The 27429-nt window shown below is 41.8% G+C and overlaps 1 protein-coding gene across 4 annotated transcripts in view; it reads left to right on the plus strand.

The window, feature by feature from the left end:
* Positions 1-2048: 2048 nt before the first annotated feature.
* ATP7A (ATPase copper transporting alpha) overlaps positions 2049-27429 on the plus strand; it is a 58312-nt gene continuing 32931 nt past the window's right edge. Inside the window, exons 1-2 of one of the 4 annotated variants that reach the window (XM_030576459.1) lie at positions 2049-2125; positions 26063-26203. In XM_030576459.1, the coding sequence (XP_030432319.1) occupies positions 26084-26203 (120 nt within the window). In that variant the 5' untranslated portion in view covers positions 2049-2125; positions 26063-26083. Of the gene's footprint in view, positions 2126-2223; positions 2561-5819; positions 5832-10097; positions 10342-26062; positions 26204-27429 lie in introns of those variants that run through there. The other 3 variants (XM_030576461.1, XM_030576462.1, XM_030576460.1) reach the window with 3 other exon arrangements.

A 27429-nucleotide genomic window follows, 5' to 3' on the forward strand; every position in this document is an offset into this window, starting at 1 on the left:
GTCACTGACACAGCAATACATTCGGTTGAAGAAAGATTCACATTGATGCAGCAAATTAGTTCAGTATTTGGCTTCATATATGATGTTTACAGTTTGCAAAATAAAACACCAAAGCAAATTATGGAACATTGCTTGAATCTGGAGAAAGCTTTGCAACATGGTGAATCCAAAGATATTGATGCCTTTGACTTGTGCAGTGAATTGCAAGCTATTGCAAGACGAGTCCAAAGGAGTTCATCACCGCAAGATGTATTGAACTTCATATGGGAAAATAAGCTGACAGATAGTGTCCCTAACACAGTTATTGCTCTTCGCATCCTGTTGACTCTCCCAGTTTCTGTGGCCAGTGGTGAGCAAAGCTTCTCGAAGCTCAAGTTGATAAAAACATATATGCAAACATCAATGTTGCAACAAAGACTTGTTGGGCTATCTACCTTGTCAATAGAACATGACATTGCTCATAGCATTGACTTGGAGGAACTTGTTTCTAAATTTGCTAAACTTAAAGCGCGGAAACATAAATTCTAAATTATAACATGTTACTCTGTGACCGTGTATTGCGTATAATGTATGTGATTGGGGGGGGGGGGCGCAAGATGGAAGTTTCGCCTAGGGCGCAAAATATCCTTGCACTGGCCCTGCTGCCATATGATCCTGAAGACTGACTTTCTGACCTAAGTGGAGGTGGAAATATTACCTGTGATTATAGAGCCCTTTGTCATTTTGCAGGTATAGGACATCAGTGGTTTAAGACTTGTTTTGATGCCTGATCCCTTCTGATTTTTACATTATACCCCCCAAAGGAGTATTTTTACAAACAAATCTTAGTAGCTTTTAATATTTGTTTACTGGTGCAATTCACTGCGCTAAGATCGCTTCAGTTAGATGTGTGCAGGGCAAGTGCCCACCATCTTTCCCCCACCTTCCACTGTGGTGGTAAAATACATTAATATAGTTGCTTCTTGTTTTTTAAGGTATCTGATAAAGGAGCTACATAGGTCTGTATATGATGGTCAAAACAAACACAGTATTTAATTTACAAAAAGTCTATATACACTTCTGCAGCTAGGTGCTAAAGTGAAAACAGGGAAAAACAGAAGACATCACTCTCTAATGGAAATACTGTATGACACCCACCCTCCTAAGCTGATGTTACAGTAGGTTTCCAAACTTTAATCACTTTGAAAAATAAAGGGGCCAGCAGTCAGTCATGGTTACCAACTCTTCTTCTTCCATGGTTGGTGCTAGGTTCACCTTCCTTGTCACAAAGCTCAGGACCAACGCTAGGGGTTTTAGCGCCTTAGGCGCACGGCAATTTCGCTGCCCCGCGCCCTGGTCCCATGGCTCCGGTGGAGCTGCCGCAGTGGTGCCTGCGGGAGGTCCACCGGAGCCGCGGGAGCAGCTGACCATCCGCAGTCATGCCTGCAGCAGCTCCACCGGAGCCATGGACCAACGGACCCTCCGCAGGCATGACTGCGGCAGCTCCACCGGAACCGCCTGCCACCTCCTCCAGCAAAATGCGGCCCACTAATAATCCTGGTGCCCTAGGCGATTGCCTAGGCCGCCTAAATGGAAGCACTGGCCCTGACAAAGCTCCACTCTATCTTGAAAAAATTGAACAAAATGACGTTATCCCCCATTGCTCGTGGAAGCTTTGTTTTTGTAAATGAGAACATTAAATTAACCCGCGATGTTTCATTCAGCTTTTCAAAAGTAAACGACAGCCACTTGGCCAGAAATGGTATTTCCCGGGGGGGGGGAAAATCAGACTTCCTCTAGGGCCCTGTGACTGCGCTGTCGCCAGTGCCTCGCTGTAGCAAACACGCTTGACTGACACTGTTCCCCCCCCCGTTCCCTTTCTCGCATTGGTGGGACCTGAAACGCGTACGTGCCGCTCCGCCACACGAGGCCGGGCTCCCCCGTGTCACGTGATTGGGGGAACTAGCCCGAGCTCTGTCACGTGGCTTGCTGCACGGGGATGGCGCAGAGGGGCTGGCAACAGTCGGGGGCGGGGCCAACGTGGCACGGGGCCATCAGGGGGCGGAGTCGCCCTTCTGCGCCGGGGGGTGGGGGTTGCTAGCGCTGCTGTTGCGGGGACGGAACTCAGCTGGCGGGTCGCTGCTGGGTGAGTGCGTGTGCGCGCGCGTTCCCTCGCCTGGCGCCGGCCCCGTCCCTCGGCACGCGCGTACCCCCGTCTGCCGGGGTCACTGCTGCCCCGCGCTGTAGCTCCGCTCCGCGGGCTCTGACGTGGGGTGGGGGAAGCTGTGGCAGCGGGCAGCGCGCTGCTCAGGCCCAACAGCCCCGGGTTCTGGTGACACCCCCTGCCGCCGCCCCGCTCTCTGGGTGGCTGAGCCGCTGGCCACGCGGACCAGAGATCGCCGTGGTGGGCGCCCCAGGACTATGGGGGAAACAGTTTTTCCATCCCGCAAAACCTTTGAGTTATATGCGTGTTGGGGGAGGTCGGGAGGGAGAATGCATCAGACCCGCGTCTGGTGTGAGGGGCTATGCCAGCAGGAGAAGCCTCCCCCATATCTCTTCCTCTCATCCCCGAAAGCGATAGGTATGTGTGATTAGATATGGCCAGGATGATCCAAGCAGGGTTGTTGTGGCTGTTGGCCCCAGGAGGGTACGAGAGAGACACGGTGGGTCAAATAATATCTTTTACTTCCCTTGGTGAAAGAGACAAACTTTCTAGTGTACACAAAGCTCAGTTTCAGTCAGAGCTGAACAAGACCTCAGTATAAACTCAAAAGCTTGTCTCTCTTAACAGAAGTTGGTCCAATAAAAGATGTTCCTTGACTCACCTGGTCTTTCAGGATGATCCAGGTCATCTTCGGGAAACGTAAGGTGGTGATTAAAAGGCTACTGCTGGCTTAATAACATGCTGTAATCAAACCTAAGTCTTCACTTTTATTAGTGACATTAGATTATTAAAGAGTTCATAAAATCCATACATCTCTTAACAGATTGGGATGGTGTGTTTTGTTTTATTTTGTTTTATTTCTCCCAGCTTGGATATATTCATATCCATATTCACTTTCTCTTTTCTAGTCAGTTTCTTTCAACATCCTGTGTTTTCTAGGAAGTGAGGGGGAGTCTGCTTGAATTGGAAACCCCCCGCCATTAATAAAATATTGTAGAGGCACTTATGCTGGTGTTAAGTTTTGTAAAGGCAATTTTTGTTTGTTATAAAGTGTAAGGCCAGGTCCACACTACAGCGTTAAATCGATTTAAACAGCGTTAAATCGATTTAATGCTGTAACCGTCCATACTACAAGGCCCTTAAAATCGATTTTAAGGGGTCTTAAAATCGATTTCTGTACTCCAGCTAAACGAAAGGAGTAACCCTAAAATCGATATTACTAAATCGATTTAGGGTTAGTGTGGACGGATATCGAAGTTATTGGTCCTATTCTTTTACTGAGCTACCCAGAGTGCACCGCTCTGGAAATCGATGGTACCCTGGGACCATGGACGCACACCACCGAAGTAATGTGCCCTAGTGTGGACGCGTAAAATCGATTTTATAAAACCTGTTTTATAAAATCGATTTTACTAATATCGATTTAAAGCTGTAGTGTGGACGTAGGCTCAGTTTAGAACCAAACTTCAGCTGAATGTTCCTTTTACATTTGTGTTTAGCAGCTAGTTAACAGAGTGACTGTGCATTTTATATGTAGTGTAGTTGTCACGGGATTGGTCTCAGGATATTAGAGAGATAAGGTGGGTGATCGGATCAATTTTTGGTGGTGAGAGTGACTCTTGCCTCACCTACTTTGTGCACTCTATAGACGGAGGGGTGTATACTGAACCCAATAGGGTGTTCCCTAGTTAATTGCTTTGCTTCTCTACCAATATGCTTACTCTAGTGATAGTGTCTGTAACAGGTGCTGTTGCTAAATTGGAATAGTATCAGTATAAATTCCATTATTGCAGACACAGTTGATACCAAGGGGTTAAGTGATGTCTAACTAGGAGGAGGAGATGATAACAACAACTAGCTCTTCTGCATAACTTTTCTCCATCAGATCTCAATGTGTTGCAAGAGAGATCGGTATCATTATCCTCATTTGGAATATAGCTGCTGGCCTGCAGCATAACTTTTGTCTAGTCCAAGCAAAAAGCTTTTCATTTCAATATAACTGCATATCTATATAATAAGATTCCAGGATTTTCATGCCACTCTAAGGCCAAGAATGTCTGTTGAGTCAATGTGAAGCAATGCAAACAGCTACAAGCCTGGTTGAGAGCGTTTTATGTTTAGAATATCACCAGGTTTAATTATCACTGGGAATCAGTCTGTTAAAGTCTGTGTAAGTTCTCAGCCATGAGATCACCAAATTCACTTCACATGCTAATGAGAGTCCCTTATGGTAGGAAGAATAAACTAACATAATGGGTGGCAGGGAGGGGGATGCCACCAGGCCATTATGAAGAAATATGGAAGGACCTTTGTGAAGGCTGAGGAAAATTCCTTGGCTTCTTCCTATTCTATTTTTATGCCGTATTCATCACTGTAATATCTGAGCATCTCCCAGTAGTGTATTAAGCAAGAAGACTAACACATCTGTTTTTCTACTTTCTTCCCTCCTTCCTTTCCTCTGTCTTTGAGAGGTATTCTTCCTCTCAGAGGGGAACTCCCAGTGAACTAAATCCTTTGCTTTCTTCATTTGGCTGAAATATTGCAGCATATCTAATGGGAACTGTGTCAGTTTTTTGGATTTCCTCATTGGTAGTATTGCTGGAAGAGACAGTACTTATGCAGAAATAATCTTCAATTTGATGGTGGAATAATAAATTGGCCAAGAAATAATTTTTTATACTTGATAGTGCAAAGGTATAGTCAAGTGTATATAATACCACCTGTGAATCTATTGTCTGGACACACACACAAACTATAATTATCATTCTCTACTCAAGTTATTTCAATTAAATGTATGTAAGGGAAGAATAGACCTTTGCCTCTTCTGCAGATAGTGAACAGGCAAAAAATGGAATTTAGTGTTTTTACTGTTCTCATATTTTTATTTACACTTGGATAATTCATTATGCATTGTTCTTGTTAGTGTTTTTAGACTAATCTAAAAAATAAATAGCCTCTGTTAGTCTTATTATATACCCACATAATTGAGGTGTTTTAAGATGCATTCTATCCCTTAGTGTTTAAATGGTCCTATTTGAGCTATATTCATATTCTCCAAAACCCTCCATTTGCCATTGTCTGTAGCGTTTGCTGGGAAGGATAGAAGCAAGAAACAGGATTTGCAATTAATTGTTCTCAAGTTTTATTAAGCTCCTGTTTGAACTGAAGTAAAAATGTTTGCCATTTAGACTTTGACGTGCATCTTATAAAGAGCTAGAAGCTCTGAAAGGATTTTTCATAATCTATATAACCCAGGCAAGACTCATTAATATCTGGATTTTTTCAGTTTTTAGTTCAAGTAGTGTGAAATATAACCAGTTGAGAGTCTCACAAAGCTTAGATGTGTATTTAGGATGTGCCGTTGTCCCTAAAATATCTAGTTACCTTACTGCATAGGTAAGAGCAGTGCATGTAACCATTTGCCGGTAAAGGCCAAAAAATTCGATTAGGTTAGCCTCACTGGCAAACTCTGGTGTAACTTTCCCTCCAGACCATTCAAAAAACTCCACTTCTGTAGTTTACAAACAAATGCTTTAACAATTAGAAACAGTAAATTACAACATATCTGGTAACCTGGTCCTAACAAGACATGTGCCTGTTATCAGCCTGATCATATACCTTGTGTGCTATATCCCTTTAGCCTAACCTTTGCCTGTTTTATATCTTTGCAGATTGTAATGTCTTTGAGGTAGGGTCGCATATTTCTTTTTCATACAATTCCTAGCACATCTTTCATGCTACCATAATACAAATAATAAATATGAATACGTATAAATGAGGAAACATTGGTTTATAAACTCAAATTTGTCTCTAGCAGTTAACAGAATACTCGTGTAATACCTTTGGGATTCTGTTCCAACCTGCTGTATGATTTCAAATATGTCCACTGACTCTCTAATTTTTGCCAGCTGTAAATTGAGGTGTTGACCCCCGCCCCCAAGGTATTTTGAGGATGAATATTTGTACAACTTAGAAAACTTAGAAAAATGGTCAGTGTTGTACACCTGCTATGTTTCCAGTTGAGAGTCTGGGATTTTAGCAGTCTCGCAATCTTCATTTTACATAACTGATATTCTTTTTTTCAAATGTCCACATGGGAACATGTAGTTGTGAGTGATTATATTTTGAACCCCTCAAACTTCAGTTGATTCCATTTCTGATTATTCTACTTTCAAAATTCACTGTTTGCACATTAGAAAGGATGGCTTAACTGGTTGTGGTACTGTAGCTCTCTTAGTTTATGCCTGATTAGAGCTTCTTTTACTCCTCTGCAGAGAAATACAGGTTCTTTCCCTCCAGATCTCCTCAACTCCGTATTGCAAACACCTTTTCTTGAGTCCCTTGGAGAAAATGTGGTATTTGGAATCAAACTTAGGGAGACGATCAGACCAAATAATGAAGCCTACAGTACCTCAGTCTAGTGGCAAAGGTCCTGTGGAGTCTAAATATTTTTTATAAACCTGCTAGTCAGCCACTGAGAGCATCTTCACTATTTGCTATTCTACTATTGCAGAGCCAGCCTATTCCTAGTATTGTGCTGACTTCATTGATGGTGTTGATATACAAACAAGGAAGTAATATTGTTTTGGGTTTTGTAAAACACAGGGAGAAGAATAATGGGAAAGGATAAAAACTGGCCGAGAAAGGCGTTTCAAAGGATATTACACAGTAAAGAATATAATAAAAAGTACAATAAAAAGCTATCGAGTGCCTTACAAATCCCATTTGGGGCCAGGCTTGTATATGAGATGGTGATGCTTTTGACTTTCTTCCAGCACAGCAGTGATGGATTGAGAACCTTTTAGTTTCTTGCATCCTAGTTGTGTTTCTGTTTAAATTAATGGTAGAAACTGCCTACCTTAGACTGACATGCCGCTTGTTTGTGATGACAAATCCTAAATCTTCTTTTTAGAAGGTTTACCATTTAAGCAATATCTTGGCTTTGAGTTCAACCATTTTTTATCTAAAACAAAATGGGATTGGAACCTCTAGTTAATACAGTTTTATAAATGTGTACTTGACAATCTTGTATTACAAGTTACTCACTAGACACTGCTTGCCTGCTGGTGTAATGGTTACGATCTTAACATGTAGTATATAATAATATATGCTACTTGACATACTTTTCAAACACTGAATAGGATTTTGATTTATAGCTGAAGCTTCAGCCAGAACTTGCCTCTACCATCATCAGAGTTCCTTGTAGAATGAGCTGCTTCTCTGAGCTACTGCAGATAAAAAAATGCCCTTGAGTTTATAGGTAGACTGTGTCGTCCTAAATATAAGACCATATTGTAGTTTAACCCACTACAGTCTTGATACAGGAGATAATCCTTCAGCCTACGTTCCACAAATGACCATGATTTGGAACTTAAGATGGCGACAGTCTGTTGCTCTACAAATGCTATCTATTTTCTGAGTTGCTATTCAAAGGAAGTAAAGTAATGTACAGCATTGGTCCCACAGAAGCCAACTTTGACATTCATGGCATAGTGCAAGACTCATTTGTTTACAAAGGCATTTACTGATGGAGTTGCTTAGGAGAACTGCTGTCTCTTTGGTCAGAGAGTTAACATATTTTAGGGCTTTCCTACACTTAAAATGATACAGAAGCATGGCTGCACCCGCTAGAGCACTTCAGTGTAGACAGTGCCTATGCCAACAAGAGGGATTTGCTCATCGCCATAGGTAATCCGCCTCTCCAAGAGGTGATAGCTGAGTCGACAGAAGAATTCTTCCATAGACCTAGTACTGTCTACGTGGGGGACTTAGGTTAACTTAACTACTCTGCTCAGGGATTGGGTTTTTCATACTCTGATCGACATAGTAAACTGACCTAGGCCTTTGTTGTTTTGAGTAACCAGGGGATAGCAGTTGTTTAACACTTACGGTTGTTTGAATGCATCTGGAGATTAGCAAATCCTATTAATGCAAAACAAAAACAACAACAAAAAAACATAAGGTAGAGAAGTTGTGAAAGTCATCCGGGTGGGCCTTGTAATTCATTAGAATGGTCCCGGTCTACAGGAGTTTAAAAATGCCGCAGGATGGTTTTTAAAAATTAATTTTCAGTAATGTTGCTTCTTATAGCTTGGTAGAATATTTCCTACCATATGGATTTGAAGATGATATTGGTGAAACAGTTCAATAAACAATGGTATAGTGATTGACATGATTGGGAATCAAGAACTCAGAAGTTAAAATCCTGGCTCTCTCACTCTCAGCTCACTGTCATTTGGCTTGAACATGGCTTGAACATGTCATTTAACTTTGGTATATGTCCTCACATGTAAAATAGGGATAAGATGCATCTTCAACACAGGAGTATAAGGATTAATTATTATTTGTGCTAGCCAAATTATATAACATAATTAGCATGTCACAGGCTATTCAACAGAGAGTATGTCTTCATTTAATATTATCGCTAAGAAGAAATTGCGGTCACAAAGTTCCTCTTCAGCTTCAATCAGACGTTTCTGCCCTTAGTGAAGTACTTAGTGTAGAACCTTGTAACTTAGGACATGTCTTCACTGGCAGTGTATCTACACTGACACTTTACAGCGCTGAAACTTGCAGTGCTCAAGGGTGTTTTTTCACAGTCCCTGTGCAAGAAAGTTGCAGCGCTGTAAAGTGCCATTGTAGACGAGCCCTAATTCAGATGTAAATTTGTTTGTTTTTTGTTAAATTAAGTTCAGACTGGCCATATGTGAAGGAGAGGAAGATGGTATCATACCCTTTCCTAGGATTTTTATGACATCCTTATTCTAATAAAAGGGTATTTACCACAAGAACAGTTTCAATTTAATGACATCGGAAGTTCCTAGATAAAGGGATAGATGAGTAAGTTGTCTTCCTTTCTGGTCACTTTGCGGGAAGGAGAGAGTGAGCTGTGAGTGGAAACTGCATAGTGCCCCAAGCTCTTGCTTATCTTGTTGTCCTTAAGCATGACCCCACCCAATCAGAATAGTTGGTATCTGAACTGGCAGCATCTTCTGTCTGCCTTAATTTGGATTTTATACCAAGAAACAGACTCCTTTTCCTGAAAAGCATGTTTTCTCCTGATAAAGGAATCACAGTTTAGCAGGATACAATATAACTGAAATATATCTTCACTAGTCAGAATGTGATTGCCTTTTCCTGGTCTTAGCTACCAGGCATAGATGAGAGGAAAAATAAAATTAAGTGCTGTCAAAGATGACTCATCACATTTCTTTTTCTGCACATCTCTTGCAAAAAGTTTGATGTTGCAAAAAGATGCCTTCTACTTTTCTTGGATACTTACTCTAAAAGAATTGTCATTTATTTCCATATATTGTTTTGTCGAAAATAAAAGTCAAAAGTGACATTTCCAAGAAGCTCCAAACAATTGGGAGCTGTAGTTTCCAGGAACCAGCAGATCCTAGTTTGTTTGCACGTTACTTTCAAACAATTTAATGCTCTTAATTAAAAATAATTTTATCACGCTTCTGATCACCTTTATTTTGGTAGGTAGGTCAGTTAGTAGTTAGCTCCTAACTCAGTACAATGTTCTACCAGGTTCTGGTTACTGACATGCCATATATTGCTGCATGACATCTAGCACGTTACTTAATGTTGTGTTTCAGTGTTCCCATTTGAAAAATCGGGATACTTTCCTACCTGATAGTGGGGTTTTGCGACTCAGTTAATGTTTTTAAAATGTAGGCCTACATTTTCAAAACGAATCAGGGACTTTTTGGGTACTTTTAATTTTTGAGAGTCTAGTTAATAACACCTTGAAGGGGCCTAATTTTAAGTACTAACGCTTGTTCTCTGAAGATCAGATTCCTTTAAAATGTCTCACCGTGGGTATCCAAAAAAGTAGTTACCCCAAATCACCAGACTCACTTGAAAATTTGGGCTATAAAATTATCCAAGTGCGAAATACAGTATTTTGTAACTAGCTGTATTATCTTTTGTCATTCTACCTCAATAGTGGGTGTGTGAACCTAATGCCAAGAGAATGATCAGGATTCATGAAGAATGAAAATTCAAACTGTTATAGACAAAGATGGCCATATTGTGTCATGGTGCAGTATGGTCCACTAATTTCCACATGACTTGCTGCTAATCAATGAGGAGGTGCAGACTCTGCAGATTCCAGGTCTCAATGTGGAGTGTTCCATCCAGCACTGGAGTATGAGGAGTGGCACAACATGCATGAACAGCTGTAATTGAAGGTGTTGTAATGGTTAGAGCTTTGGGCCAAGAAGCCAGGGGCTGCTGGTTCGCCACCCCACCTGCCCTGCAGGGTTACAACAGCTGGGTACACCGTGCAGGGGACTCCACCCCAGTGTGCATAGCAGCTCTGACAAAATAACTACATGAAACTGGAGCAGAGAGTATGGCTTTAAACCCTGACTCAGGGCTAGTCTACACCTACAATTTTGCAGCGCTGGTTGTTACAGCTGTATTAGTACAGCTGTATAGGGCCAGCGCTGCAGAGTGGACACACTTACAGCAACCAGCGCTGCAAGTGGTGTTAGATGTGGCCACACTGCAGCGCTGTTGGGCGGCTTCAAGGGGGGTTCGGGGAACGCGAGAGGAAAACCGGGGAAGGAGACCAGCTTCCCCGCGGTTTGCTCTCGCGTTCCCCGAACCCCCCTGCAAACCGCAGGGAAGGAGACCTGCTTGCACTGGGGGTTCGGGGAACGCAAGAGCAAACCGCAGGGAAGGAGACCTGCTTGCACTGGGGTTCGGGGAACGCGAGAGCAAACCGGGGAAGGAGACCAGCTTCCCCGCGGTTTGCTCTCGCGTTCCCCGAACCCCCCTGCAAACCGCAGGGAAGGAGACCTGCTTGCACTGGGGTTCGGGGAACGCGAGAGCAAACCGGGGAAGGAGACCAGCTTCCCCGCGGTTTGCTCTCGCGTTCCCCGAACCCCCCTGCAAACCGCAGGGAAGGAGACCTGCTTGCTCGGGGGTTCGGGGAACGCGAGAGCAAAGTGGGGAAGGAGACCAGCTTGATTACCAGAGAGGCTTCCTCAGGTATGCTGGGATACCTGCTTATTCCACGGAGGTCAAGAAAAGCGCTGGTAAGTGTCTACACTGGATTACCAGCGCTGGATCACCAGCGCTGGATCCTCTACACCCTAGACAAAACGGGAGTACGGCCAGCCCTGCAAACAGGGAGTTGCAGCGCTGGTGATGCCCTGCAGATGTGTACACCTCCTAAGTTGCAGCGCTGTAACCCCCTCACCAGCGCTGCAACTTTGTGATGTAGACAAGCCCTCAGTAAAAACTGTGGCTCACAGATTAGGATAGACCCTGCCCTGCAGAGCCCTGGGAAACTCTTCTTACATAACATAAGAACCAGGGATCAGACAATGAAACCAATTGGCAGCAGATTTCAAACAAACAAAAGGAAGTACTTCTTCACACAACACACAGTCAGCCTGTGGAACTCTTTGCCAGGGGATGGTGTGAAGGCCAAAACTATAACTGGATTCAAAAGAAGAATTACCATATATACTCATTCATAAGCTGAATTTTTTAGTAAAAAAGGGAAACACCAAAGAAGGGGGTTGGCTTATTAATGGGTATAGAGAGGGAGAGGTGGGACACAGCTCCTTCCCCCAACGGAGGGAGCAAGGAGAGGCAGCAAAGCCAACAGGGAAGAGGCAGGGCCAGAGTCTGTCTGCTTCTGGCCACAGTGCTCTACCTCCAGCCCCAGAAGCAGCTGCAGCCCCGGGGCTGGCAGACTGCAGCCGTGCCGCTTGGCATTGTCCCCCAGAACAGGCTTTGGCCGTACTGCGCGGTCCGCTAGAGCAAGTTGTGGCTGTGCCACCCGGCCCAGCCCGCTGCAACATGCTGCGGCTGCGCTGCCTGGTCAGGCCTGCTAGAGCAGGCTGCAGCTGCACTGCCCAGCCTGCCGGAGCATCTCCGGGCCAAGTCAGAGACATCCTCCCCAGATAATAAGGTGGGAAGGGAAGGGATGGGATGGGGAGAGTGTGGGGGTCCCAGGCTAGGGGTGGTGTCATGCAGGGATGATCCTAGGGGTTACTTCCCTGACTCTGAGCTTCTCCCCCCACCCCCCAAAAAAATTTCCCCACAAGTTGCTGTCCCGGCCCGTCAGGATAAGCAGCTGTCAGACTAGATCAGGGGTAGGCAACCTATGGCACATGTACCAAAGGCGGCACGCAAGATGATTTTCAGTGGCACTCGACCACCGGTCCAGGGGGCTCTGCATTTTAATTTAATTTTAAATGAATCTTCTTAAACATTTTAAAAACCATATTTACTTTACACACAACAATACTTCAGTTATATATTATAGACTTATGGAAAGAGACATTCTGAAAATGTTAAAATGTATTAGTGGCACGCGAAACCTTAAATTAGAATGAATAAATGAAGACACAGCACACCACTTCTGAAAGGTTGCCGACCCCTGGACTAGATTATCATATTCAATGGCTATAACTTAAAAAATCTGTTTTATTTGAAAATGCTTCTTTGCCTGTCACCTTTAGATTTGGGTGCAGTTATATCAAGTAATAAAAATAATCAAATGAATAATGGTGACCGTTTGCAACAAGTCCCATTAACCCTGGTTTTGGTTGCAGGCCTCTGGTAAATACTGTTCTTATCATAAATATCTCTTAATAAGGGAATGTACAACAATAAGCAAATCCTAAAGATCTAATAACATTGTCTAATCTAAGGGTGAAATTCTGCCCTTGGGTCCATATAATACTTTAGCGCCCTGAAAGAAATTGGAGAACCTAAACGAGAGGCTGTGTAGTCCAACACATAGGGCATTTTCACGAGTAAGGAGACCTGGATTCTAATTGCTGTGCTGCTGCTCAGCTGATGTGTAACCTTCTGCGAGTCACTTCCCTTCTGTTTCTACTCCCACATGTTGTCTTTTGGATTGGAAGTAAGTGTAGAGTGCTTAGCACAATGGGGCCTTGATCTTGATTTGGGCCTATAGGCATTAGTGCAAAAATAGCTTTTATATAGCAATTTCTGACAAAACTTTGGCCAAGTTAGTGTAATGAGTTAACAGCATAAAAAGCTAAGTCAAGCAACGTTCACCCAAGAAGAAGAATGGATTTGGAAAAGTATCCAGCCTTTCTAGCAATAGGTTAGGGAACTAGAGTACTCATTTTAGAGGAGAAGATTTAGAAAATCTAAGTTTTTCGTTTTTGTTTTTTCAAAAGAGCAGCATGGGAATATGGATGCCTTCCAAATATATATAAAGTACACTCATACTGCATAGGAAATGCTGTAATTTATAGTTGATATTTATATATTAAAAAAAACCAGTGGCTTGAGGAATTTCTAGTTCCAGAAACTATGCTGAAATAGAGGTTTCTCTTGTTTTAGTGTCTTCAGCATAGCCATCCATATCAGGAATGACTGGAGTTCTTAAACATTCTTCAGTATCCTTATGTTAGGGAAACTTTTTTTCATGTGAACTACAGAGCAAAAATCTCAAAGTTTTAACAACAACAAAAAAGCCTGCCCTTCTTGACAGAATTTGTGGAAGTCCTAACAAATCATTGGAGATATTTTCTGCTCCTGGTGAGGATCCTTTTTTGGAGGAAAAGTCTTTTTCTGTACATAAAATATACACCTTCAAGCCCATCAAACCGGAGTGACATAATCTTGAGATTAGTTTATTTAGATACTGTGCTGGACAAGACAGTATGCAAACTAGCCGTATAGGTGGTAGGGTGGCCAGGTGTCCGGTTTTCAACCGGAATGCCCGGTTGAAAAGGGACCTTGGTGGCTTCAGTCAGCAGTGCTGACTGGGCTCTTAAGTGCAGTCGGCGGCAGACTGGGAGCTGAGGGCCAAGGCAGGTTCCTACCTACCCTGGCTCTGCGCTGCTCCCAGAAAAGCAGTCACCAGGTCCCTGTGGCCTCTAAGCACTGAGTTGGCCAGGGACTGGGATGCTCCACTCGCTGTCCCCACCCTGAGTACCAGCTCTGCAGCCACCATTGGCCAGGAACCGTGACCAATGGAAGTAGCAAGGGGCAACACGCACTGCACAGAGCTGCTTGGCTGCCCATATGCCTAGAGACTGTAAGGATTTGGCAGCCACTTTCTCGAAGCAGGACTAAGCTCTGCTAGGACCCTGCACCCCAACCCCCTGCTCCAGCCTTGAGCCCCTTCCCTACACCCCAAAGTCCTCATCCCCAGCCAGAGCCTGAAATGCCCCCCAAAGCCCTCACCCATGGGGCCCACCTGGAGACCTCACCCCCCTGCACCGTAGCCCAGTCCAGAGCCCATCCTGCACCCCAAACTGCTCATTCCTAGTCCCATCTCGGAGCCTGCACCCCCAGTCTAGAGCCTATATCCCCTCCTGCACCCCAATCCCTGGCCCCAGCCAGTGAGTGAGTGAGGGTGGGGAAGAGTGAGAGACCGAGTGGGGGGCTGGAGAGGGGGCGGTGCCTTGCAAAAGGGGCCGCGCAGGGGTGTTTGGTTTTGTGTGATTAGAAAGTTGGCAACCCTGCTAGGTGGTCATAATTGGGTGCCTGGCTGTAATTAAATTAGTTCCTTCCACATCTGAATGTCTCAAAGCATTTTACTAACATGCCTATATCAGATTTGCAGCACCTCTGTAAGGTGGGAGAGCTCTACTGTTTTTCTTTTTCACCCCTTGTCCCTGTTTTACAAACAGGGAAATATGCAAGTTGACTTGCCACACAGGAAATCTATGGCAAAATCCAGAATAGAACCCAGGTCTACTGATTTCATCATGTGTTTTAACGGTTAGAACTTGCTTTCTCTTGATATGGTCCTTATTTGTTCTTTGGTTTGTCATCTATTCTATCCTTATTTGAGATAATATTGACTACAAGATATAATAGTCAGATACTGTTTATTATTAATCTACCATCACAGCTGTTACTCTGAATGTTCATGTAACAATTCTATAATGTAAACGCTTGCTTTTCAAAAACTGATAGTGATTTATTTTCAGCATTTTTTATATTTATTGTTATGCAGCTTTTAAGCTGTTAGGAATTTTTTTATAAATTATTTAACGGTTATTAAATCTATTTTTCAATTGCTTAAAGCAATGTAGTCAATTTTAAAATAACAAGTATTTTTAGATAGTGCTATTAGAGTTGCTTTTCAACTATAATGGAGACAGCGTCCTCTTAGCTAAAAGGGGAGTTTAGCCATTGCTTCTGTTAGAGCTATCAGCTGGAGTGACAAATAATTGATTTGTTTGGTGTCTGCACCAAAAAATCTCTCAAACAATTGTTTTTAAGTTAAACAAAATATTAAGTTCAGCTAGAAACAAACATCTTTTCTTTTATTCCATTTAATTTTTGGATGTTCTTTATCCTTTAAGTTTTTTCAATAAACCAAGGTAAATTTTGAACTGAGTTTTGAAATGTCTTTTTTTGGCTTTCAGGTTTTTTTTTTCTTTTTTTGTCTGACACTATTTGCTAAATTTGACCTAAATTCACAAATAATTTTGGTTGATCCCAAATTAGATTTTTTGTTTGGTGAATTATACCCACCTCTATTATCAATAATGGTGCTAACTGAATTGGTTGTATTATGTAATGGCTTTGCTAAATAACACATTTTATAAAGCATTGAAGTAGTACTGCTAGTTTGCTTGTATCTACGTATATTGCAACTTTTCAGATTTATACTGAGCAGCCTAAAATAACAGTTAATATTTCCCCACCTGATCCCTTAATTTCAGGAAAAAAATCATGTCTGTGGCATATGTGCAAATTTTGCAAACTAATTACAATCCAGAAGTCCATATGTTGTTTATATAACACAACTTCCTTCTGTGTATCAGTCCTATCTTACTGGCATTTTTTATATATGGGCTTTTTAAAAAAAGGTTCAAGAGATGAGGGGTTTGGCTGGCTGGCTGGCTGACATCTGTGTTGAAGAGATATAGCTATGGAAGGCTATGCTAAATAACTTGGATTGAAAAATTCAGAAATAAGGCTGTGGCTTATCAGGAACTCATGTCAATGGATTGTAACTCCTTCATGCCTCTTGGCACGATTCTATATGTTACCGTATCTTAACACGCTGTTCTGTTTGCCTTTATATCATTCCTAATGCTCAGAATCTTTACAAATGGATTAGCATTTCAGGTGCATAACAAAACACAGTTGTGTAGAGGCTACCATGAAAGAAGCGTATTAAGCATCATGAGGCATTTGGACTTGTGTTAAAAAACCACGAGCAAACTCCTCATAGCTAAAAATTACTAATTACTAATTAAAAATGAGAATACTAGATGAAAGATGAGGACCCATCACATGGAGTGCAGTCAATAATTATTGTGCCAGTTGTGATTATACTGTATGTCAAGCAATAGATCTGCATTTTAGTGTCCAGGCTATTGTTTGTGTGCATTATTGTTCTTAGCCCCTTTAACAGTACTGATCTCAGAATCCTTGTTTTTGTAGCAGTTGTAGAAGAACAAAATGTCTTTTGTTTGTTCCACCTATTTATTCATTTTGTTGTTTGGCCCTCTGAGGTAGTAGCTCATGATTAGTCTAGTTCACGTAAGTGTTAATACTGACTTCTGCACTAGCCATAAGTACAAACAAAGCCAGTGGCTGCTTGGGGCCCCACATGCCCTGCAGACTCTGCAATCGGCAGACTGACCCTGTCTTCTCTATCAATGAGACCAGGAGACACAAAATAGCTGCCTGCCTGACATCATCTTCTCTTCCCAAACCAAGCCCCAGCAGCAGGACCGAAGGCAGAGGTAACTTTTGTCATTTCTGACCCTCCACCTTTGAGCAGTACTGCTTCTGCCTGTTGCTCTTGCAAACTAGTCTTGGGGCTTGTCTACATCAGAAAGTTGCAGCGCTGGTGAGGGAGTTACAGCGCTGCAACTTTGAAGGTGTACACATCTGCAGGGCATCACCAGCGCTGCAACTCCCTGTTTGCAGCGCTGGCCGTACTCCCGTTTTGTCTCGGGTGTAGAGGATCCAGCGCTGGTGATCCAGCGCTGGTAATCCAATGTAGACACTTACCAGCGCTTTTCTTGACCTCCGTGGAAGGAGGAAGCCTCTGGTAATCAAGGTGGTCTCCTTCCCCGGCTTGCTCTCGCGTTCCCGGAACCCCGAGCAAGCAGGTCTCCTTCCCTGCGGTTTGCAGGGTGGTTCGGGGAACGCGAGAGCAAACCGCGGCGAAGCTGGTCTCCTTTCCCGGTTTGCTCTTGCGTTCCCGGAACCCCGAGCAAGCAGGTCTCCTTCCCTGCGGTTTGCAGGGTGGTTCGGGGAACGCGAGAGCAAACCGCGGCGAAGCTGGTCTCCTTTCCCGGTTTGCTCTCGCGTTCCCCGAGCCCCCTTGAAGCCGCCCAACAGCGCTGCAGTGTGGCCACATCTAACACCACTTGCAGCGCTGGTTGCTGTAAGTGTGGCCACTCTGCAGCGCTGGCCCTATACAGCTGTACTAATACAGCTGTAACAACCAGCGCTGCAAAATTTTAGATGTAGACATGGCCTGAGTTAGGATGAGAGGATGAAACCAGAATAATCTATTTTAAATGTTTTTTGCAAGAAGCATGTGGTATAAACACTTTGCAGTTCTGGTGAATGTCTGAATAACTAAAAGTAGGAGCTCTGCTCATACTCACTGTTGATGTCTGTGACAGAAATGTTAAATCATAGAGCCGGGTTTTTAAGGGTCTTGTGATGTTAAGATTTTCCCTGCCTCTTGGCTGACATTTGCTGCATGCAGCTCTGAGTTTGGCCGATGCCTTGATCAAAAACTGCTCTGTCAGATACCTATCATGGAAAGTTGGTGTTAAAGTTTAGAAAGATTAGCTAGTCTTAATTGAGGATTTCAGAGGAAATGTAAGGAATGCAAATCCAGAAAGTCTCAACTCTTCAAACTAGTTTTTATGCATGTTGTGAAAGTTAAGTATGGGCTACTGTAAAGATTAATTTCCTTGGACCTGTCTCACATTCCAAAAATACTAAAATCCTAATAGAACTAGAAGTTAATGTTACAGGTGATGTATGTTGTGAGCAAAGAGGTTTGTCTTGAATTATGTTGCATTCAGTTTACCTAACCTCACTCTCCGCCAATCCTGATTTGAGACTGGGAATTAACACATCAGAAACTAAATGCAGAGTACTAAATTCAGGGGAATTGTGCTGTACCTAGTTTAGAAATCTGTTCAAGGGCATTTGATCAGCAGTCTGGCATTCAGTGACAAGCTCTCTGCTAGAAATCAGTAGCATGAGGATAAGTTATAAGTGAAAGCTTTTAAAAATGGATGCATAATTAACAATGCAATATTTTACCTTTATTTTTATTTTGTTTTTTTAGGTTTGTGGCTAGGTTTGCTCTTTACTTTTTCATTTGAGGTTGCATCTTTTAAATATAATCTTACTTGCTTCGTTGTAGTTGCAACATACACAAACTGGACAGAATTTAGTTATAAACTTCAATAGTGCCAAGGTTCTATTGCATAAGATCACATTGATCATAATCTTCTTTGCAGAAATACTGAGCAGTTTGTTAGTTATGGACAAACTCAGATCTGATTTACCATTCTGTTTTGTTGAAACTGAAATAAAACTTTGGCAAAATTCTAGCTTGAAGAATTTTAAGAATAATTTGAATCTATAGATCTGTGGTTTTTAACTTTTTTTGTTTTTGTTTATGGACCTCTAAAAAAAATTCAAATGGAGGTACGAACCCTTTTAGAAATCTTAGACATAGTTTGTGGTCTCTTGGGGGTCTGCGGATCACAGACTGAAAACCACTGCTATAGATTTTTAAAGAAAATTGTAACTGAAAACAAATACCGAAAAATGTTGCTAATGGTATTCAGACTGGGCCTAATCCAACCCCTCTTTGAAATCAGTTCACTGACAAAAAAGAAACTTTGTTAACATGGAGTTAAGATTGCCTTTTGGTATTTCCTAACCTTCCAGAATGTCTTGTTTAGCAGAACTAAACCTCTGAAAACCAGGAAATACAAAGTTAAGGTACATGTCAGTGAGCCTTTTCCTCTGATTCTGGACCTGGCAATAACCACTGGGAATTATCTACATTCACTCCCACTGTTTTCAGTGTTGTATAGCTATATTGAATGGTGAAGGGAGCAGCCTGGCATAGTTGTGATTGTGGTAGGAGGAGATCTGGGGGTCTCTGCCCCTTTGTGGGGAAAGGGGTCTACTTCTCCCACCCGCTCCCCATTTGTGTGATCGAAGTCTGACATGTATGTATTTCTTGAGAAATTAGCATTATTTCAGAGATGCTCTGTAGGATCAGAAAGTTCTGTAGGTTGTGTCAGAAGCAATGCACTTATCATGGGGATTATGAGCAGTGAGGCCTCAAATGAGACTGCTCTGTGGGTTTAATGATAAATATAGTGTTAAATAGCATCCTGTGCATAAGGGTGAAGGGGTTATAAAAGGGGGTGAAGGTTTTTTAAAATTTAGCAGCTGTGTTGTTGTTTCTGTGGGTTAAATGTTTGAGTGTAGGGCAGGTGTAGGTAGCTCCTGTTCAGTACAGATCTCCTGAACATGGGTTTTGTCTTTACCAAAGAGAAGGCATTGTGACAGGTTCCCCTCCCCCTCTAGGGTGCCACCTGGGACTGGGGTACCACTGAGCCTGCCTGACCCACCAGCCTGGGCTCCCTTCGCACTGAATTGCTGAGGCAAGTCAGCCAAGTCCTCCCTCAGGCTTCAGACTGCGCTTTACCAGCCCACATACAGGTAGGGGGACATACATGCTGAGATCAGCTCTGCATGGAAAAACTCAGCTAAGGAATTGCCCAGTATCCTATCCCCCACCCCCGGGTAAACCCAAAATTGTACCATTTTACACTGCACAGAGCACTATACAGCCTGTGCTCATGACATTTGCCCCCTCAATGTGGAAAGAGCTTTTTGCCCCCAGTTACGAATTCCACACACTAGGTTTCAAACAAAACAAAAACAAGTTTATTAACTACAAAAGAGAGATTTTAAGTGATTATAAGAAATAGCAAACAGATCAAAGCAGACTATCCAGCAAATAAAACAAAAACGCAATCTAAGCTTAAGATACTAAAGCAGGGGTCGACAGCCTTTCAGAAGTGGTGTCTTCATTTATTCACTCTAATTTAAGGTTTTGCATGCCAGTAATACATTTTAACGTTTTTAGAATGTCTCTTTCTCTAAGTCTATAATATATAACTAATACATATATAATACATGTAACATATATAAACTATTGTTTTATGTAAAGTAAATAAGGTTTTAAAAATGTTTTAAGAAGCTTCATTTAAAATTAAATTAAAATGCAGAGCCCCCTGACCGGTGACCGGAACCCAGACAGTGTGAGTGCCACTGAAAATCAGCTCACATGCCACCTTCGGCACCTGTGCCATAGGTTGCCTACCCCTGTACTAAAGAAACTAGTAACAAGTAGTAATTTCTCACCTTAAATATTGTTTTAGGCAGATTGCAGAGATTCTTCAAGGCTAGCTGCACTTGCCTGCAGCTTAAACCTTCAGATATTTCATTCACAGGCTAGACAACCTTCCAGCCTGGTCTTAGTCCTTCTCCCATCGTTCAGTCTGTTTCTTAGATGTTTACAGCAGTCATGTTTGGTAGGGTGAAGAACCAACCCTGATAATGTCACTCCTCTACCTTAAATGGGTTTTACATATGGTGGGAATCCTTTGTCTTCCAGTGTGATTCCCACCTCCGGTCAGTGGAAAAATACTAGTATTATCATGGAGTCCAGTATCAGGTGACTTGATGACTCTGCAGCCATAACTCAGAGGCTGTTTGCAGAGTTGTCAGGAAACCTTTCATGGAGAGAGATTAGCATCTTCTGTGACCTGTTGTTCTTCTTAATGGCCATTTCCAGCCATCAGTCTAGATTCATTTCATTCTGTCTAGTGACCATTCCCCAGGTGTGAACATATTTGTAATAGGTGCATAAATAACATTCCTAACTTCAGATACAAAAATGACACATGCATATAAATATGATAATCATATTCAGTAAATCATAGCCTTCCCAGAGATATCTCAGATGCCTTATCTTGCACAAAATACATTATAATTATGCCATGCTCATATAATAATATTACTATGAAGAATATGAGGCGTAATGCCACAGGCATTAGACTCTGTCCTATAGTGGTCACATACTGTTTTCCCTGAGTGTTATGCAATATGTGCAAAGGCAGACTGCAAGTACGTGTTAAGAGTGTGCTGGAACATGGCTCAAAGAGGTCATAGTTAAGGTTGTCTTGGAGTATACCTTAACTCTGTATTTCCTGGTTTTCAGAGGTTTGAATTTTGCTGAATTTGGCATTCTGGGTGGGCATAAGATACTACGACAACTTGAGCTTTACAATAACAACAAATTACAAGACAATCTGAGTAGATGTGCAGATTTTAGAGCACATAGGAAAGTCAATCTTTAAACAGGTTTTCTTAAGTGTAATTATAGCAGAGTGTCAGAAACATCCCATTGTCTTCAAGAGGAGTTGGATTGAGCCCCTTGCCAAGTTCTAGGCATTTTGTGCCCAAACCCGCAATGTGCTGGTTTCATTTCTCACTTATTTCAGTTGCAGTTGAGGGCACTCGGCACCTTGTTATATGTTCTCAGCTCATTGCAAGACCAATCCCTTAACCTGCAGTAGCAGAAATCTTCCAGAGAATTACTAAATGCATTGAAGTATGGTGATTTTAAACTAAGTTGTTCCATATTTGTAAGGGTATGAACCGAACAAGTCAGAGAATCGTTTCTAACTAAATATTTTAAGTTAAACTTTTGAAATGTTTGCACTAAATGTAATGATAAGTAAGTACTTTAAGTAGGGCTGTACCCTAAAAAGTGTTTCTGTTAAATTAGTGTGTAAGGCTCTGGGGTTTTTTTTTGCCTTCCTCTGCAGCATGGGGCACGGATCATTGCTGGAGGATTCTCTGCACCTTGAAGTCTTTAAACCACAAGTTGAGGACTTCAGTAGCTCAGACATAGGTCAGGGGTTTGTTACAAGAATGGGTGGGTGAGATTCTGTGGCCTGTGTTATGCAGGTCAGACTAGAGGATCATCATGGCCCCTTCTGACCTTAAAGTCTACGAATCTATATTCACTAAGTTATGCATCATCATCAGATGAACTCCTTTTCTAGCTAAGTTATACCATATGAAAAAATTTAGTTAGTTACCAGAAACTTTATCATTTTTCCTATTACCAGCTTTGCATTTAAAAACCTTGCAATAAGTGAAAAATGTTAATGCTTGTGTGCTGGCATTTCATCATCACTCAGTTTTACCCTTTAAAAGGGCACCAGGTTAATTCCTTTACATGTAGAGTTTTTCAGGCCATTAATTTTTTTTTGTGCCATTTATTAGTTATATAAATAACTATTCCACTCACTATATGCTTGGGGAGCGGAGGGGTCTATGCTAAACGAATAACAGGCACCTTGCCCTGTCCAGTGATGCCAACTATTTAGAACAATAGAATAACGAAGACTGAGTAATGGGGGTTATTGTGACTGGAGCACATCACAGGATAGAGGGTTTTAAAGAGATTTTTGGACGAGATGGAGGGAGGTTGGCATACCTTAATGGGAAGGCCATTCTGGGGACACACCCAAAGTCATGAGTGACTCAGTGAGTGAGATAAAAAGGGAGTATAGAAGTGAACCTTAGAGGGAGTGTGTTGGAGAAGATAAGGACAGAGAGATAGGCAAGATCCATTGTCAGCTAATTGTAATGTGAACAATAAATATGTCAAGCTGTATTAATGTATAACAGAATTAATATTTACATTACTGGAAATGCCAGCATATACACACGCTGTGTTGGTCACTGATGTCAAGGGAAAAAGTGGAGAAAAATTCTACTGATCAATGTTTTTTTTATTACAGAAGATGTTTGGATGAAAAAGGCCTTTTGTTTGAGTTCATGTATAGCTGCTGCCTATTCCTCACCTGAAATCCTTTTTCTTTGTTGTAGAAATAAATAATCTTTACTGAATTATTTGTTGTGTAATAAACCGGGTTCTGAATTTGGGTAACAAATAAGCAGCAGGTGCAGATGAACTTCTAAAGATCCTGTTTTCCCTATGAACATTTTCTAGAAGTAATATAAAGAGAAGGGGAGAGAAAAACCTGAAATTTGTACTAGAGATGCCCCCCCCACACACACACACTAATTAGGCCATCATCTTTCTCCCAACTGTTGCAGAGTATCCACAAACACTGATCCTGGTTCAGGAAAGCAGTTATGAACACAGTTAAGTCTCTTTTTTATTCAGGAGAGTGCTTAAGAATGTACTTAAGCATTCTCCTGAATATGAATAGGGATGTATTTTTGAACTGGGAGCACAGTTCTGCCCACTTTCATTAAAAGACTACCTCCATGAAGAAGCCAATTACCATCAGTCACTTGGGTAATCACTTAAAACGGGTTTCACTATATAGCAACAGCATTATGTGGAAAGTAAGATGTCTTTCTGAATATTTCCTTAGAGTGTCAACAGAGCTATAAAATGGCAGAAACATTCCTGTGGTTGACCTTGAAAGAGCATGCTGAGGCAACAGTAAAGAGGGAAATAGTTGTTAAAACTTAGTTTTATAAAATAAAATAATCAAATTAAAAAATTCCCATATTCCTTAAGGTTCATTTGTTTTGTGCTGTGTTTATGGAGCCCAAACCCACCAATTTCTGTAGCAAAACGAGGTAGCTAAGACACACATTTGTCATGTTTGTGTCCAGAGAGCTGGCTGAATACAGCCATTCATACTTCTTAAAAATTGAATTTTGATCCCATTTACTCTTCTCCCACCCAATAGCGGCTGCCTAATAGACAAGTTCCTTGGAGCAGTGTTTTTCGAACCGTGGGTTGCGTCCCACTACTGGGTCGTGTCATGTAAGGCACTGGGTTGCCTTGCTCTGGTCAGCACCACCAACTGAGACTTTAAGAGTCCCGTCGGCGGTGCTGCCCAGCTAAGGGAGGCTCGTGCCTACTTTTTCCGACACCATGCTGTGCCCCAGCAGTGGATCCGGCTTCTAGGCAGAAGGGCCACGGGGCTCCGCATGCTGCCCCCACCCTGAGCACCACCTGGTACATATCAATTTCTTTGTTAAATTGACGAACTTACATAAGCTTGCAGCATCCAGCAGGCATAACTGGACACTGCAAGACAGAGGTTCCTAGGGTTGTTTCTGGGACCAGAGATATTGGCTGGTGTCATTCGCTTGCAAGTAGCTGGGAGGAGCTTACATGCCAGAGGCTGTGTGCGAACAGCCCAGGAGTGGGGGTTCTTACAGCAGAACAGGGTAAGTCTGGCTCCCAGAGTCAAGGACTGGAGTGGCCTAGCAGATCACTGGTCCAGACAACACCAGAGGGGAACATCACAGAGGACATTAACCATTTTCTTCAACTGGGTCCCCAGGAAAAAAAAAGTTTGAAAACCAATGCCTTAGAGAGACAAGGTGGGTGAGATAATATCTTTTACTGGACCAGCTTCAGTTGGTGAGAGAGACAAGCTTTCGAGCTTACACCGAGCTCTTTTTCAGATATGTTCATTGTTATGTTTCCCCTTCACTTTGCAATCTTCATATATTCTTAGTTAGTTTGTTGAAATGGATGCTAATTAGACCAAAGTGTCACTCACGTTTCATCTCATTATTAAGCATTTAGGCTTCAGAAGCGTTCCAACTTTTGTGTTGTTTTTCCTGTGATAGTCATGTATGTGAGTTCAAGATAAGAGATAATCCTAATATTAAAGTGGTTGCTTGACAATCTTTGTGCTGTTCTAGTAGATTTCAGAGCAAAAACGGATATTTTCGTGCCCTTGTGTCATGGGGAGGAACAGCATATTGATTCTGAATGAATTACAGGAGGCAAAGTCTCTCTGCAAAACCAGTTTTATGAAACATTTTGCATGTTATACTGTAGTTTAGTTTTCTGGCAATAAATTCCCATACCAGCGAAGCAGGTAAGCTTGTGGTTTGCTTTAAATGCATGAGTAGTCCCATTGAAATCATCTACACACTCTGCTGTCTTCATTGCCGTCAAACATTAGGCAGTTTATTTTTTTCCTTCAGCAGTTGCTCATACTCTTTCCTGGTCAAATGTCTGTTGTAACTTTTATTTATAAAAGACATAAATTCTTCCCCCTTTTTCTCCTTGTTTCAAAGCTTATTCTTGTTTTCTATGACTTTTATTTTTTTTTTTTTTGCCAATGGCTTGCATAAGCTAAATATTTTGCATCAGACTCTTTTGTTTGCTTACTTCTCCTAGTAAAATTTTCAAGCTTGAAAATATAGTTTTAATTACATTCCATTTAATCATTTGGTTCAGTACATTTTAGCATTTACACAAACAGAAATGAATGCAGCATCCTGCTAAGTAGTAGTAAGTAGAGCTGTCTCGAGGACATGTCAAAAAGGACCCCTTATCTTTTCCAGTTCATTTCTTAGGACTGCATTCAATATGGCTGTTCTTGTTAGTCACACAATAATGTGTAAAACAAACAGACCTGTGGAAGAATTAATTCTCTTCTGCTCATGCATTCTTCTCTCCTTCAGATTTCACCCAGTGCCATGGTAATTACAAAAAGCCACATCTTACTGGTTTGTTTGTTTTTAACTCCTTGCTTGAACACTAGTGATTCAGAGCTGGTACATGAAATTAAATTGTCTTGGCTATAGCACAGAGCAAGTTTTAAATGTATGAACTCTTTTCTTAATAAGTATATACTTCAAAGGTAAAGGATGTATATAGATGGTTAAAGGATTCATTTAGACATCTATTTCTCTGCAGTTCCTTGCCCCCCACCAGGTTGTTACTTGTACTTCAATTATATGGTCCTTGTTACAATATCTGTTTAATCTTATGCAGGTCACCTTGTTTTAGACCTTCAGTGCAGATATGAAGTTGGATTGCCTTTTTTTATTATTCATGTCTCAATATTTCCTTTTGACTGATAGGAATGTGGAGACTCAAGCAGAATGGATCCGTCAGTGGTGGCAAGATCCATGGTAGCCTTCGTGGAGGGTATGACATGCAATTCTTGTGTTCAGACCATTGAACAACACATTGGGAAACTGAATGGAATTCACAATATTAAAGTAAGTAACTCTATCAAAGTCTCCTATGTGATATGATTCTAATGGGAGAAGCCATGATAAAGATTGATCTGAAGTATGCAGCAGAGGAGGAAAGGACTTACAAAATATATAGTCATTTTATTACCTGTGAATCTGCTGTTTAGAGTGGCTTTGGCATATTTCCAGTGTCAGAGAAATGCAGAGATATACTTTTCCTGCAATTGATGACAATTCATTTCATGTTTTTTCTAAAGCACCTTTTCTCTCATACTTAACCGAGTTCAGCAATGTAATGTATTGAAAGCAGAGGAGAGGAGATTATGTAGAGTCCAAAAGAAGAGAGCAGATAGAGGTCAAACGACAGGAAAAGTGGGGGTGGTCCACTTTTAATCCCAGTAAAATAGTAGTAATAACACTTAGCTCATACCAAGGGATTTCCGTTAGATATCTCATAGCACCTTTACAAAGGAGGTAATCATCATTATTCTCATTTTACAGACGGGGGGAAACTGAGGCACAGAGGTGACATGACTTGCCCAAGGTCTCCTAAATCACAGTCCAGTGTTCTGTCCTGTTGCCTTCCTGTGGCTGTTTTACCCTAAACCTCTTTAGATCTTTTCTTGCAGTCTGGCAATGTAGTGAGGCAGCTTGGATAGCCTGTGAAAGGAGGGTGTGCCTTGAGTTGCTCAGTAAATTCCAAGCTAATTAACTATGATGCCTTTCACAAGGAAGAGGAATGTCACTATGATGTGGAATTTGAGAGTGGGGATGGAGAGTAATGCAAGGGACAGGTGAGATTCTTGGTGTCCCTGCCAGGCATTCAGAATTCCCTTTCCTTTTTACTGTGTTTATATGGGAATGGGAGGTGGTATTAGCTGCATCTTTTAAGGGGAAACAGTAGTTCTTCTTGTTCCTTATTAATTTAACTATTACTATACAAAAGTCTTTTAAAAAGAGGTAGACCTTTTAGCAGAAATAATTGATCTACTTTTAATCAAAACTTCATATCTTCAGAGTTTGTGGCTCAAACAAGAAATCCAGCTTTTGTAACATGGGCTATTCTGCGGGGAGGTGGGGAGGAAGCAAGAATCTGTCTAACTTGAAACAAAACTCACTGGGGAATTTTTTTTAACCTGTAAGCTGTTCCATTCTAACCAATTCATCGATTTTACAATATGTTTACAAATAATAAAGCAATTTAACACCTGATTGATCCATTCTAGGCTTGTGACCTGTTGTTTGGTGCT

Source organism: Gopherus evgoodei, chromosome 9 (genome assembly GCF_007399415.2).
Source record: "Gopherus evgoodei ecotype Sinaloan lineage chromosome 9, rGopEvg1_v1.p, whole genome shotgun sequence".
Classification (NCBI taxonomy): domain Eukaryota; kingdom Metazoa; phylum Chordata; order Testudines; family Testudinidae; genus Gopherus; species Gopherus evgoodei.